The sequence below is a fragment of the Fulvia fulva genome, chromosome 5 (assembly GCF_020509005.1).
Source record: "Fulvia fulva chromosome 5, complete sequence".
Classification (NCBI taxonomy): Eukaryota; Fungi; Ascomycota; class Dothideomycetes; order Mycosphaerellales; family Mycosphaerellaceae; genus Fulvia; species Fulvia fulva.
Genome location: NC_063016.1, coordinates 1,039,232 through 1,051,850, shown reverse-complemented (window position 1 = coordinate 1,051,850; position 12,619 = coordinate 1,039,232). Strand labels below are relative to the sequence as shown.

Here is a 12,619-nt window from a genome sequence, read left to right as displayed (position 1 = left end):
CCACAACGGCGCAGCATGTATCTCGAGAATAACCTCATCGTGGAGGTCGTCGACTCGTCGGGCACACCACTCAAGGAATGGGGACAACAGAAGTTCGGCGATAAACGCCTCAGCTGCTATGTGCAGTCGGAGACGGGCATGTCGTTTGGCCTAAGACTCGTGCCCGCGGCGTCCATCCGGAGCGAGGTATGTACATGCGTAAACACATTCGAGTGCCCGAAGCTGCGCAGCAGCTTCATCAAGACACTGATACGCAGCAGATGGACGACCGCCGAGCGGAGACCAAGAGATGGTACCGCACGCACTCGCAAGACCAAGAGGTAGGTCACGAAGTGACAGGGCGTAGGCGAGGTCTTCTGTAGAGCTGACCGGCTCTTTGCAGGCGCCGCTACAACCCTTTGACTTCCTCGCCACCCTTCGACTCGACGGCCGTGAGACGCCCGAGAAATGCAACATCGTGTATCTGGACCCTGCCAACGAATGGTACCGCACGCCGAGTGGCGAAATCGACATGTGCGGGAAAATGGTAAGCGGTTGTGCTAACCAGAGCAAAGGCCACTTACTGATAACAACATGCGCTGCAGATACGCGAATCAAAGGACAGCGACGTGCACTTCCACAAATGGGTGTTCCAAGAGGTGGGTATCGAGAGTATGATTGAAGAGCTGTCCCTCCAATTCGACACTCAAGTGCCAGAGCCCGAGGACCCACTGGTGAAAGCGATGCAAGATATGGGCTCCAACAACCTTGCAGACAAGGAGGAGACCGCGAAGGCCGGCGTTATCGAGATCAGCATCCAACGAGTCATCATCGAGCAACAGACAACACAACGTCCATGGGACGCGAATGGCAGCACTTCTCCCGAAGCTGCTGGTGGCTCAAAGACCGACCGTAACATCTCGCACACAGCCGGCAGGACCGCTGGCAAGAAAGCATCATCTAACATAGGCACCTTCGTTTACTACAATCCGATCGATGCCGATGACAAGCCGTATGCCGTCTTCAAGTTCTTCTACAGAAGTGAGGAAGTCCTGCGCAAGTTCGACTTCCGTGGCTTTCCCTCGAAGCAAATCAAGCCAGATGCGGTTGCCTTGGTACGTAATGTCAGGCTGGGGATCTTCTTTGTTTCAAGAATATGGCTAACAAACATTTTAGGCGAAGCTTGGTCTTGGTGATGCTGTAAGCAAGAGAGGAACCGCCGAGCTGGACCACGACTCCGATTCCGACTCCGACAACGATGAGCCGACTCAACGTAGAAATGGCGGGCGCAAGACTCGGAAGGCCAAGAAGAAGACTGAACAAGACTCTCCGAGACGTCTGCATTTTCCAGATCAAGCCGCGTTCTCTGAAGATGAAGACATTGACGAAGAAGAGGTTTCAAAGAGGCTCGAAGAAGACGACCGGTCCCGTGGCGTATCCAAACCCGTCTTCATCGATCAGCCTGTGGCTGGACCAGAGCGCGCCGTCCTCAGCAATATCAAAGAGCACGTGAACGGCAACCTAGCTCAGCCGACTGGGGCCGATTCGGCAAACAAGTTGATCGAGACAAAGCAGCTCACTGCCGATGAAGTCGTGCAGCAGAAGCCAGACGCCACCAAGGAAGTTGTACAGCAGACGGATGTAGAGAGCGACGAGGAACTCTAATTTCAGCCAAGCGTGCAGTGTTTGTGAGATTGGGATAGATGAGGCTCAGGATACTGCAGGACGAAGATCGAGATACGCATACTTGTCATAGAACATGCACATGGAGTTGCACCACTGCGACTGAACGAAGCCTTGTGACCACAATGCTTGTCCATTCCCCTTCTTGGGATGATCACGAGCAGAAATAGAAATGGCATGCATTTGAGCGCTTTGGAAGAAGAAATAGGGCGCCTTATATGTTTCGGCCAGTGTAGCATTGAACCTTTGTGGAAGTTACTGACTGTAGCACGAATGGACATGCGCAGTGGCACCGGGCGTGCGGCTGGCTCGCACCAAGACCACGGAGTCGCCGTTGATACAAGCCCATGGTGCCGGATCTTGGTCGACAGCGCATTACAAACCTGCACGTCTGTCGAAAGAAGGCTGTAAAGGCGTAGCGGCTGCGCAATCGTGCGCTCACCTTTTTCCTGCAGGGCGTGCGTACCGACAGCCAGAGATCGATACAAGAGGACCGCCACATGGGAGGACGTGTGACAACCCGATCTCGTACCTGCGTCGGAAGTGATCCGCGAGACCACGCTGCTGTGCTCCTGTGCGCAATCGTCAAGCCAAGGTGGCACTGTCGTGTGACGGCACTGGACAGCCCTCGCCTCACAATCGACGCTTGCGCTTCGATATTGCCTGCCATCGGAATCTAACGTTTCGTCAAGCGCACGCATTCTGCTCTTCTCAGCAATGGTCGCCAAGAGTCCAGCGAAGGAATCGCACTCTCGGTGCAGAGGTTTGTTTCAATATGTCGTGCATAATTGATCTGTCTGCAATGGCCGTAGCGTGCTCGAGGTCCGATGCCATGATCCATGCTGTTGCAAGCATCACCCCTGTCGGCGCGTCGACCTCGCAACAAAACTGTCAGTGGCTGAATATCTGCCCAACAACCACATCTATGGGCAAAATGACAGGTCCCATGTGTCGCATTGATCGGTGCACGATCGCCAAAGACCCATACAGGTGGGCCACATCTGAGTGAGATGACAGCACGACCCTCTTTAGATGACTGTGGTTGCCATAACAGGTAATTGTCGCAAACACCTCGTTCAATACGAGACTTGCGGTGTCAAATGCCATTCGTGTAGCAAGGCGCGCTGCAAGCATTGTCGCCGCCGGGCCCGCAGCTTCGGGCGTGGGCATTTCTCAGGTTAATGATGGCGTGCAGACCCGATGCATCCCCGATGGTGGAAGGTTCTTCCGCCTGCAGGTCACATCAAAGAGCCTCTCACACACGGCTTGATGGTGATTCGGACGGAGATGTTCGGCAAGTGTGTTCTCTCGACGACGAGGCGGCAGACCATGAAGTACCGCCGAGCCAGGTGGCATAAGCGAGGCGACAGGCTCCGATGCTGGATGTCGCACATCTGCTCTAGGAAAGACTGTGGTGAAGTGATCTCAAATATCAGATTCGTGGCGTCGTTGGCAAAGAAGGGCTTCTGGAGGGTGTAGGCCGAACGATCCACCATTTCCAGATCCATGTCTCTGGGTCCGGAACAAGACAGGTGCCTGGGGAGATCACTCATCGCACTGAGCCAGATCGAACGGCTCAGATGGCGGATGCGTCGCCGATTCGCCAGGTGGATCTTGCCTGGGCTGCTTCGTACTTGAGGCTAGCCGAGATGATGCGCTGCATGTTGGCGACACAGACACTGGCCGTCGATTTGATATCATCTGAAGCTGATCGGAACAAGCGCTATCAGCGATGCTGCTGGCTAGCCTGTACATGCTTGATGGAGCGTGGGCGAGACTGAACCAATATGCATTATGCTCGATCGAGGTCGCCTGGGGGTGTTGTGGCGCGTCCCGCCTGACGAGCAAGGCAGTTGTGAAGCCTGGAGTTTCCTTTCCACAATCTTTTTGACCTTGCGCAGGAGTGCGATTCCCTGCTATCGATTTTGGGGGCTGACGATGCGCATCGTCAACGAAGAGAAAGGCCGGGAGCCTCGAGCACCATATATAACCACGAGCGATCAGCTCCCATAGCTCCGGTAGCTCCAAGCATTAGATCGAACTCTCTCCCACACTCCACCACCACCTCACCGCTGTTCTGGGACCACCACATCGTACTCGACATTGCTATCACCAGTTTCAGGTGGCTACACTGCGCTCGAGAGTGAGTCTTCTTCCCCGCGACGCTCGACTTTGTGCCCAATGGCGTCGATGGTGAGACGATGCTAACAATGATGCAGATCAATTGGACACCATCCCTCCGGAATACCTTCAGCTGCACCGTCAATCAAGCATCATCCTGCCTCGTGACCCATACCGCCCCCAATCATACCATACCTCGCCATGTCGGACTCCACGCACAAGACGCACGTCCGGGACAGCCGCGGGCCACGTGCGGTTGATGCTGGCCACAGCCGCGAGAAGGGCCGCGGCGAGCGGCGCGAAGGTGGTGAGGGCGATAGCAAGCACCGCTCCTCCAAGCACAGCTCTTCGAGATCATCAAAGCCAGAGTCCAGCCGCAGTCGACGAGAGTCATCCAGCTCCTACTCCAGGCCAAACATCTCAGAAAAGCCAACCTTCGAAATGGACGTGATTGGGCAGCCGCAACGCAACGTCGTCTATGGCACGACCGTCGAGACCTCCGTCATGGTTAGCCTCAGAGTCCCCTCCCCGGACCTCATCGCACATTACAAAAGTCTCGACACCAACAAGCTGATGGGCGTCGTGTCGTTGGTGGCGGATACTCGCAGCGGCGAGAGGATGGCGATCGAATGTGGCACTCTCACTGGCCAGAAGATGTTTGACTCGTGCCATCCTATCCCCGAAGAGTACGCAGAGACGCTCGCCCGGAATCAACCTTGCCGTCTGTCGTTGGGCTACTTCACTTTCCCCAGTCTGCTCATCAGGCAGCCTGGAACGTATCGACTGCGCATCACTTTGATGAAGATGAGCAGTGCTGGTGGCTCGGCCAACATACTCTCCGTTGACAGCGAGTCGATAAAGGTCCATCAACGACAGACTGGGGCGGGCAGCAAGCATCAGCGCAGTTGATCAATAATTTCTTGGCATATTTGTATAGTGTCACACTGCTGTAACATTGGCGTGGAGTTCGGGGTATATCGACTGCGTGGACTTTCTTTGGCTGGCTGGCTCGGAGGGACAATTGTAGCAAAAGCTCTCGTGCTGGAAGCGCATTAGACGGGAGTTTGGGGGAAGACCTACTGCACTGTTCCAAGACAATTTTCTACATCGATGGCGTGGGCATGGACTGTGGCGTTGTGTACTTGTTCGGCTAATTCACAAGTCAACTGACTTGATTCACTATGCATCTCCTGCATTCCTTTATTCGAACTTAGAATATTCCTCGTGGGCACGAAAGAGAAGACAGACCAGAGGTCGAGACAACTGATCGCCTGATCAGTCTGATCAACAAGCAAGTCATTCTCCAAGGTTTGCAATCAAGCCTTGTCACAAGCAAGCAAGTTGGAAGCCTATAGCTTATTCAGTATTTTCAAACAATCAAGAGGTGTTTTCTCCTTCGTTTGCAAGCCTTGTGAGCATGTCTGTGTCATTTTACAAGGTGTTGTTAATGATATTCAAGGTCATGTCGATCTAAGAAGGTGGAATTCTAGGAAGTGCGGACCTATCTCCAAGCCAATCGGATCACGTACCGACGGTCACGTGCTTTCCCGCTTCAGTTTTCCCGACTTCTAAATTCCGACGCGTCTATCTCAACCTCTAAGCATCAACTTCACGACCTCACTACACCACGACATAGACTCGTAGCAAGTTGAAACTGGCAGTGTGCTTTCAATCGCACTAGATACTAAAGATCTGTTCGCGCCGACTATCGAGATCGACGCCGTGAGCAACAAAGCCGATATATCCAAGGTGCTAGGGAAGAGAAAGCACGACTTGCTTGACCAGCCAGATTAGACGCGACTAAAGGCCTATCGCCGTACCTCATAAGACCGCAACCACTCATCATTTATTTGGAACCACGGCTGGCCTATTAAGGACAAAGATAGGCTCGAATGCTGGCTCTGTAAGCTATGCTATAGCGCTAGTAGAAAAGAGAAGGGCATCTATAAGACCAACGTCTCTACGACTAGTGCTTCGAACTATATAAAGACGAAGCACCACATCGATAGCAACGGTGTCATTTAACCGAAAGAGAAGAAGAGGAAGGGCTTGGATCAATATTACAGTGGGTAGTAGATTAATAACGAGCGTGCTATCGAATTCGATAAGGACGAGTTTCTCGCACTGCTTTATAGCTAGATTATTGAAGACAATATCCCCTATCGTAAGGTCTAGACAGTGCGCTTTAGACGACTACTTGTCTACCTTCAAGAGCGCTATGAGTCCTATCTACCGTATTAAGTCACTACCGGCTTAACAATCGACAGAATCTACGATAAGACACTAGGCTATATTACGGAAGAATTGGCCTTATCATTGAGCAAGATCAGCTATAGCTTCGACTTATAGACTTCGAAGAATAAGCTCGTACTACTCGGGCTCGTTACTCACTTTATTAACTAGGACGGTAAAGCTACGAAGATGCTACTCGCATTGCTACGATAGCGAGGTCGTCATTCTAGATACAACATCTCCGAGACTATTAGCAACACGCTTGTCCACTACGGCGTAGAGTATAAGATCGGTTACTTTATTACTGACAACGCTAGTAACAACCCGAAGGCAATAGGCTTTATGTCTACCGAGTACGGACTCGATAAGAAGTAGTACTAGCTTCGCTATACTAGTTATACCTTCAACCTTACTACACAAGCTACGCTCTTCGGCAAGCACGTAGGCGATATCACGTAGGGCTTCGAAGACGAGCTTGTCGCTATTGAATCGGTTGAAGAGGCTAATCTACTACTATAGCGAAAGCGAGGGCCTATCGGTAAGCTTCACTACGTGCTATATTTCATTGGATAGATATAGCTATATAACTACTACTGATTCCTTCCTTGTCCAGTGAAGGTGATACCTATAGCGGACGAGGACTATTCATTCGACAGCCCTTATCAAGGCGAGCAATCCACTCAAGCAGCAGCGACCCGCCTACGCTAGCGGCGGCGCAATCGTGGTACAAAGAACCCTAAAACTGAGGTTCCGTTCCCCTGAAGGCAGACCCTAGAGTTACGGAGTTGCGGAGGACAACTGCCTAATCAGGAAGCGCGACCCCGAACAGTAGCGAAGGATGGCAACTAACGAGAGCCACAGCCTTGCGAACACTCTATACCAAGAGTCAAACCGGGGAACAGACTAAGGAAAAACCCAGGACACAAGCCAAGGCCCACTATATAGAAAGCAGAGGCTAACGACAAACAACACAGCGTGGACGACCCTATATACGGAGGCGGAAGACTTGCTAGGGGATAGCGAACACCTAGCCCGGACATATAAGAACACTATAGCACAGCTACTAGGAGCGCTAAAAGCGCTATCACACCAAATCCCGAAAACAATCTAATAAGCAACACAGAAGGTAGCCCAGAGACCAACTATATAGGCAACAGTAGCAGTAGGCAAGAATTAACCCCCTCCGAAGGCAAGCAAGGCGGTACGCCTATACATTACTGATCCGGCGGAAAAACAAGAAATCGCAGCCCTAACAAGCAAGGAGATTGTCGACAGAATCGGCCAAAAGGAGGTAGTTGGAGCGAGGGTAGAGGTAATAGGCGTAGTGAGACTCTTTACCGTATAAGAGTCTAACAGACGAAAGCTAGAGACCTATAAGGAGTGGACTACTAAAGTCGCGAAGTCGGCACGAGTCTCCCACCAACAGTATACCGTCATCGCCTACGGGGTCCCTAGGACATTCAAGGTCGAAGACCTTCCCTACCTCTAAGTACAGAACTAGAACACCTCCCTAGGAGTACGACTAACGAAGGCGGCATAGCTGCATAAGACAGTAGACCGAGAAAAGACACACTCATCGCTTATTATCTAGGTAGAGACAGCGGAACAAGCTAACCAGATACTAGACAATAGGCTATTCTAGAACTACGAGAGAATGGACACGGAGATCCATCAGAGTAGCTATAGGGTACTACAATGCTTCCAATGCCAACAGTACGGTTATATAGCCCTAAAATGCGGGGAGAAGACCCCAAGGTGTCCTCACTACGTAGGCCCACACTAGGGAAGGGAATGCCTAAAAAAGGAGAGTAGGTGTACATGCTACGGCAGAAGGCACCTAGCGTATTCAAGCCAATGCCTAACTAGAATAGCAGTATAAGAACGAGCGAGACAAGCAAGGATTTCTACACTAGCTAGGTACCCCTAACGGCAGTAGGAGGGACCTACCGTATACAAGGGCTTCGAACCGAGCAAAAGGAAGAGGGCAGAAGAGACGAACAAGGGAACCTAACCGTAAACGTATCCACCTCCCGGTAGGCCTCGACACCTTAACCGGGCCGCTAACAAACTAGGCCAAATGCGAATCTTTAGGGCGCCCTAGCGGCCCTAGGGCCAGCCGGACAGCGAGATACAGGCTCAGGAGACATAGCAGGTTAGCACGGAAATGGACCTCACGGATAACGAATGATACTATACGACGACATTACTATCGTACAGTACAACGTAAACAAAAGTAGGGACAAGGTCCAGCGCCACTTTCTATAAGAGCTAGACCCGCTACGGCACTACGTTATCGCGGTACAGGAACTATAGGTCAACCCCTACGAAGGACTCCTAGCCACTTATAATGACCGGAGATACTACACCGTAATCGCGGGCTAACGAGGCGTCATCCCGAGGACATACATATACGTAAGCAAGACTATAGACCTTGAGTCGTAGAAGGTTATACTACCGTAGTAGGGCAACCTAGGAGACATAACATCAATCTAGATCGACACGACATAAGGCCCTATCTAGATCCATAACGTTTATAACCCGCTACCGCGGGGTCGGACGAGTAGGGAACTAGGAACCCTCGCCTACCTAGAGCGGACCCTAAGCCAAGACATAAAGCAAGTACTCCTCGGCGACTTTAACCTCCACCACCTACGGTAAGGACTCGAATTCACTCCCCCGTACGCGTTTCTAGGGGAAAAGCTACTGGATATAACCGCACGCTACGGAATGGCCTTAGTAACACCAAAGGGAACAGAGACGTAGAAGGCCCGTACAAGTGTAAGTACGATCGACCTATACTTTCTATTACGAGAACTTGAAGAGAGACTAGTCCAATGCCGACCGAACTACGCGCTAGAAGCCTCCTCAGACCATATCCCTATCCAAACGACGCTAGGGGTGAAGGCGATAGAGGAGCTAGTAAGCGAACCACGCCGTAACTAGAAGAAGGCACGCTAGGACGATATAAGAGGCTTCCTAATAGCGAACCTACTATAGCATAGAGAACTCGAGACGACAGCTCAGCTAGATCAAGTAGCGGAACAGATTACCTCGGTCATATAGCAAGCAGCGGAACAATATACGCCGTTACTCCGGCCCTTAACGCAGTAGAAGGCCTTCTAGACCCCTGAATGCTCTACGAAGGTAAGGGAGGCTAGAAGGGCAAGGCGACAGTGGACGAAGGAGCACACCTAAGAGACGTAGGAGCAATACTGTCGCGCGACATAAGAGAAGAAGGCACAGATAAGACGCGACAAGCTATAGGACTAGAGAGCGACGATCGGGCTCGTTATAGAAAACCCGGAACAGATGTGGAGACTTACTAAATAGGCACGACTACCTAAAGAGCAGCAAACCCCTCACTTCCCCCTAATCGTAGACCGCGAAGGGATTGCCTAGGCTACGCCCCGGGGCAAGGCAAAAGTATTAGCCGACCATTTCTTTTCGACGTAAGTAGAGGCAGACCTTACGGATATCGACCCGAGTATATACCCGGAACCCCTAGACATAGATTGGGCGGTTAGCTCTAACATAGTAACAGGAGTCATAAGTAAGCTAAAAGGACGGAAAGCCCTAGGCCTAGACAGGATACCAAACATACTGCTAAAAGAGTATAGAGAAGAGATCGCGCCGAGCCTAGCAAACCTGTTTACCGCGTGCCTACGGCTAGGGTATTACCCGAAGCCGTATAGAGAGTCTATGACAGTAGTGCTACGTAAGCCATAGAAGGAGGACTATACTTAGCCCAAGTCGTACAGACTAATCGCACTTCTAAACACGATAGGGAAGGTCCTAGAAAAGATAGTAGCCTAGAGACTTACGTAGCTAGCCGAGGACAACCACGTACTCCTAGTAACACAGATAGGGGGAAGAAGCTAGCGATCGACACTAATAGCAATAGAGCTAATTACGGAGCAAATTCAGACCCTCTGGCACTACGGTAGGAACCGAGCGGCGTCCTTACTATCCCTCGACATCGTAGGAGCCTTCGACAACGTCTTACACTAAAGGCTAATACATATCCTACAGCAGAAAGGCATCCCCTAGTAGGTAACGACGTTCGTCTACTCCTTTCTCTAGGAACGGACGACATACCTAGTCCTAGGAAGGTACACGTCCGACCCGGTAAAGGTAGAGACTAGAATACCTCGGGAATCTACTCTCTCCCCTATCCTGTTTCTGATATTTATGTCTGATCTAATCCCCCTACTCACCTCTCCGCAAACCTTAGCATCGGGGTTCGTGGACGACACAAACATCCTAGCCTGGTCAGACTCGACAGAAGAGAACTGTCGCCTCCTCGAAGATAGGCACAAGAAATGCGAGGAGTGGGCAAAGAAGTATAGTGCCCAGTTCGCCCCTAAAAAGTACTTACTTATACACTTCAGTAAAGCGAGAACACACTATAACATAAAGGCGGCGGTAAGAATCCAAGGCTACGAGACAAAGCTATCAGCGGAGCTACGAGTACTAGGGATCTGGCTCGACCCGAAGCTAAGCTGGAATGTATAGGTTAAGAAAGCCCAGAGTCGAGCACAAGTCAACGAAGCCTCGATAAAGAGACTTACGGCATCTATATAGGGAGCAACATTCGACAAGGCAAGAGTAATGTATAAGGCGATCGTCAGACTAGCTATGCTATACGGGGCACAGATTTGGGGAACAGGAGGCGTAGGCAAGCCGATCCCGAAACGGATAGAGCAACCCCTAAACAGGACAAAGGCAGGCAACCTACGTAGGGTACTAGGCGTATACAAGACAACGTTAATAAGCACGGTAGAAATGGAGACAGGAACACCACTAATCGGCCAGTACATCCGGGGAATGAGAATTCAATACGCGGTAAGGACGACAGGTTACCCAGTACAAACTACGATCTAGGAGGCAAAGAATAAGATAGAAAGCCACTACCGGAGAGGGGCCGGACATAGGACAAGCCAAAAGAGGATGACCTTACTACCTTTGCGGCTGTATAGACAAGCACCGAATGGCTAGCACGAAAAGAGGAGGAGCGTAGGACTCGCCAGGCCGGCGGGAGCAAGGCTAAGACCTAAAGCCTAGCGGAATAGATAGCGAGCTGCCTATAGGAGCAGGACTGGAAAAGGAAGCCCCCTAAGACAACAGGCCCGATAGCGCTCCGAGCCTTCTAGAGACACAATTACCAGCTATATAGGGACCTGACAAGGGCCGAGGCAAGCATAGCGATCCAAATCAGGTCCGAACATATTGGGTTAAGGGCCTACCTGTTTAGAAGACGCGTACTAGACATCTATAGCCCAGCCTGCCAGTGTGGCTACCTATCGCAAAACCCAGAACATATACTACTACGATGCCCGTAGTGGGCGAGAGGCAGGGGAAATTGGAGGCACTAAGCGGGAAGGAGAGACTATAAGTTAATCATTAGGGACAAAGGCAACATTCGCCGAATCTCTCGGTGGATACTACAGTAGGGATACCTCTAGTAGTTTAGCCTCGCTAGCGAGACGGAGGAGTAGATAGACAAGAGGCGGAAGCTAGGGGGTGGCAGATAGGGTAGTCATCAGGGCAGGCCCATGACACTAGCGTACCCCTAACAAGGGAAAATTAAGACAACAACTAGGAGGAAAAGACAGGCGGGAAGGAGGAGGGGTTTTCACTAACACGGTTTCCCCTCTATATATACGAAAACAAGATAGCATAGCTGCATAGGCCAAAGGGCACTACAACAGCTTAATGAAATATCTATCTATCTATATTTCATTGACTCGTCACCTTAGCGCCTAGAGCTATTAGATCAACTACAACTTGACCTTATTGCTCTAACGAAGCCGGACAGCGCTTAAGACATATACGGCATTATCCACGCTGTCGAGACACGCTAGAACAGCTATGTCGATAGTGCCGAGAGAGCCGCGTACCTAATGCTAGCTATCGACGAGTTTACACGCCGAGAAGTCGATAGCTAGTATAACTACCTACGCCGCTATATAGAGCGCGGTATAGAGCCTAGTCGTAAACCTCCTTCGATCGTACGCGATGCCCTTACCGCTGACGATTAGACTGTTATTAAGCGATATATCGAGATCCTTCGGCCATTAAAGGACGTAGCGATGACTCTATAAGGTGATGCCGGCGGCAACTTCGGTACAATCTAGCAGGTACTGCCTACTTTCGCTCGCGTAATGCAACACTTCGAAGAGCAGCGAGAGAGGTATCCACTTCAGCCACTACGGCGTACACCACCGCGGTCTCGAATAACGGCTGATATAACACTTGAACGAGTGTCGGATGAGGAGCTCGAGCTGCCCTTAACCGTAGAGGGTCACTTCTCTATAGCGATCAACCTTGCTTAGCAGAAGATAAGTGAGTACTTTACGCGATTATACGACACGTCTGTGTACGTAGTAGCAGTCGTATTACACCTAAGAATGAAGTGGCGTTAGCTTGAGTATAACGAAAGCTATGGCCGCTTCGGTCCTACTAATACGTGGATTATAGGCCGTAAGAAAGAGGTAACGAAGCTCTAGCTAGCCTACAAGCCAGTCACGATCAAGAAGAAGCAGCTGCAATAGTCCTTACACCTTGCCGTCGATAAGGGCTTCGTCGAAGATTACGAGAGCGACGA

At 51.0% G+C, this 12,619-nt stretch overlaps 2 protein-coding genes across 2 annotated transcripts; both read left to right on the top strand.

Annotated features, from left to right (window-relative positions):
- Positions 1-15: 15 nt before the first annotated feature.
- CLAFUR5_05635 (uncharacterized protein) lies at positions 16-1,644 on the top strand (the record flags this gene model as incomplete). Its single annotated transcript, XM_047904783.1, has 5 exons — positions 16-186; positions 261-320; positions 383-526; positions 585-1,094; positions 1,156-1,644. The coding sequence occupies 5 exons, from the start codon at positions 16-18 to the stop codon at positions 1,642-1,644; spliced, it is 1,374 nt and encodes a 457-aa protein (XP_047762652.1).
- Positions 1,645-3,984: 2,340 nt separating this feature from the next.
- CLAFUR5_05634 (uncharacterized protein) lies at positions 3,985-4,692 on the top strand (the record flags this gene model as incomplete). The annotated part of the gene is made up of 1 exon (XM_047904782.1): positions 3,985-4,692. One exon carries the CDS (start codon positions 3,985-3,987, stop codon positions 4,690-4,692), a length of 708 nt encoding a protein of 235 aa, XP_047762651.1.
- Positions 4,693-12,619: the final 7,927 nt, after the last annotated feature.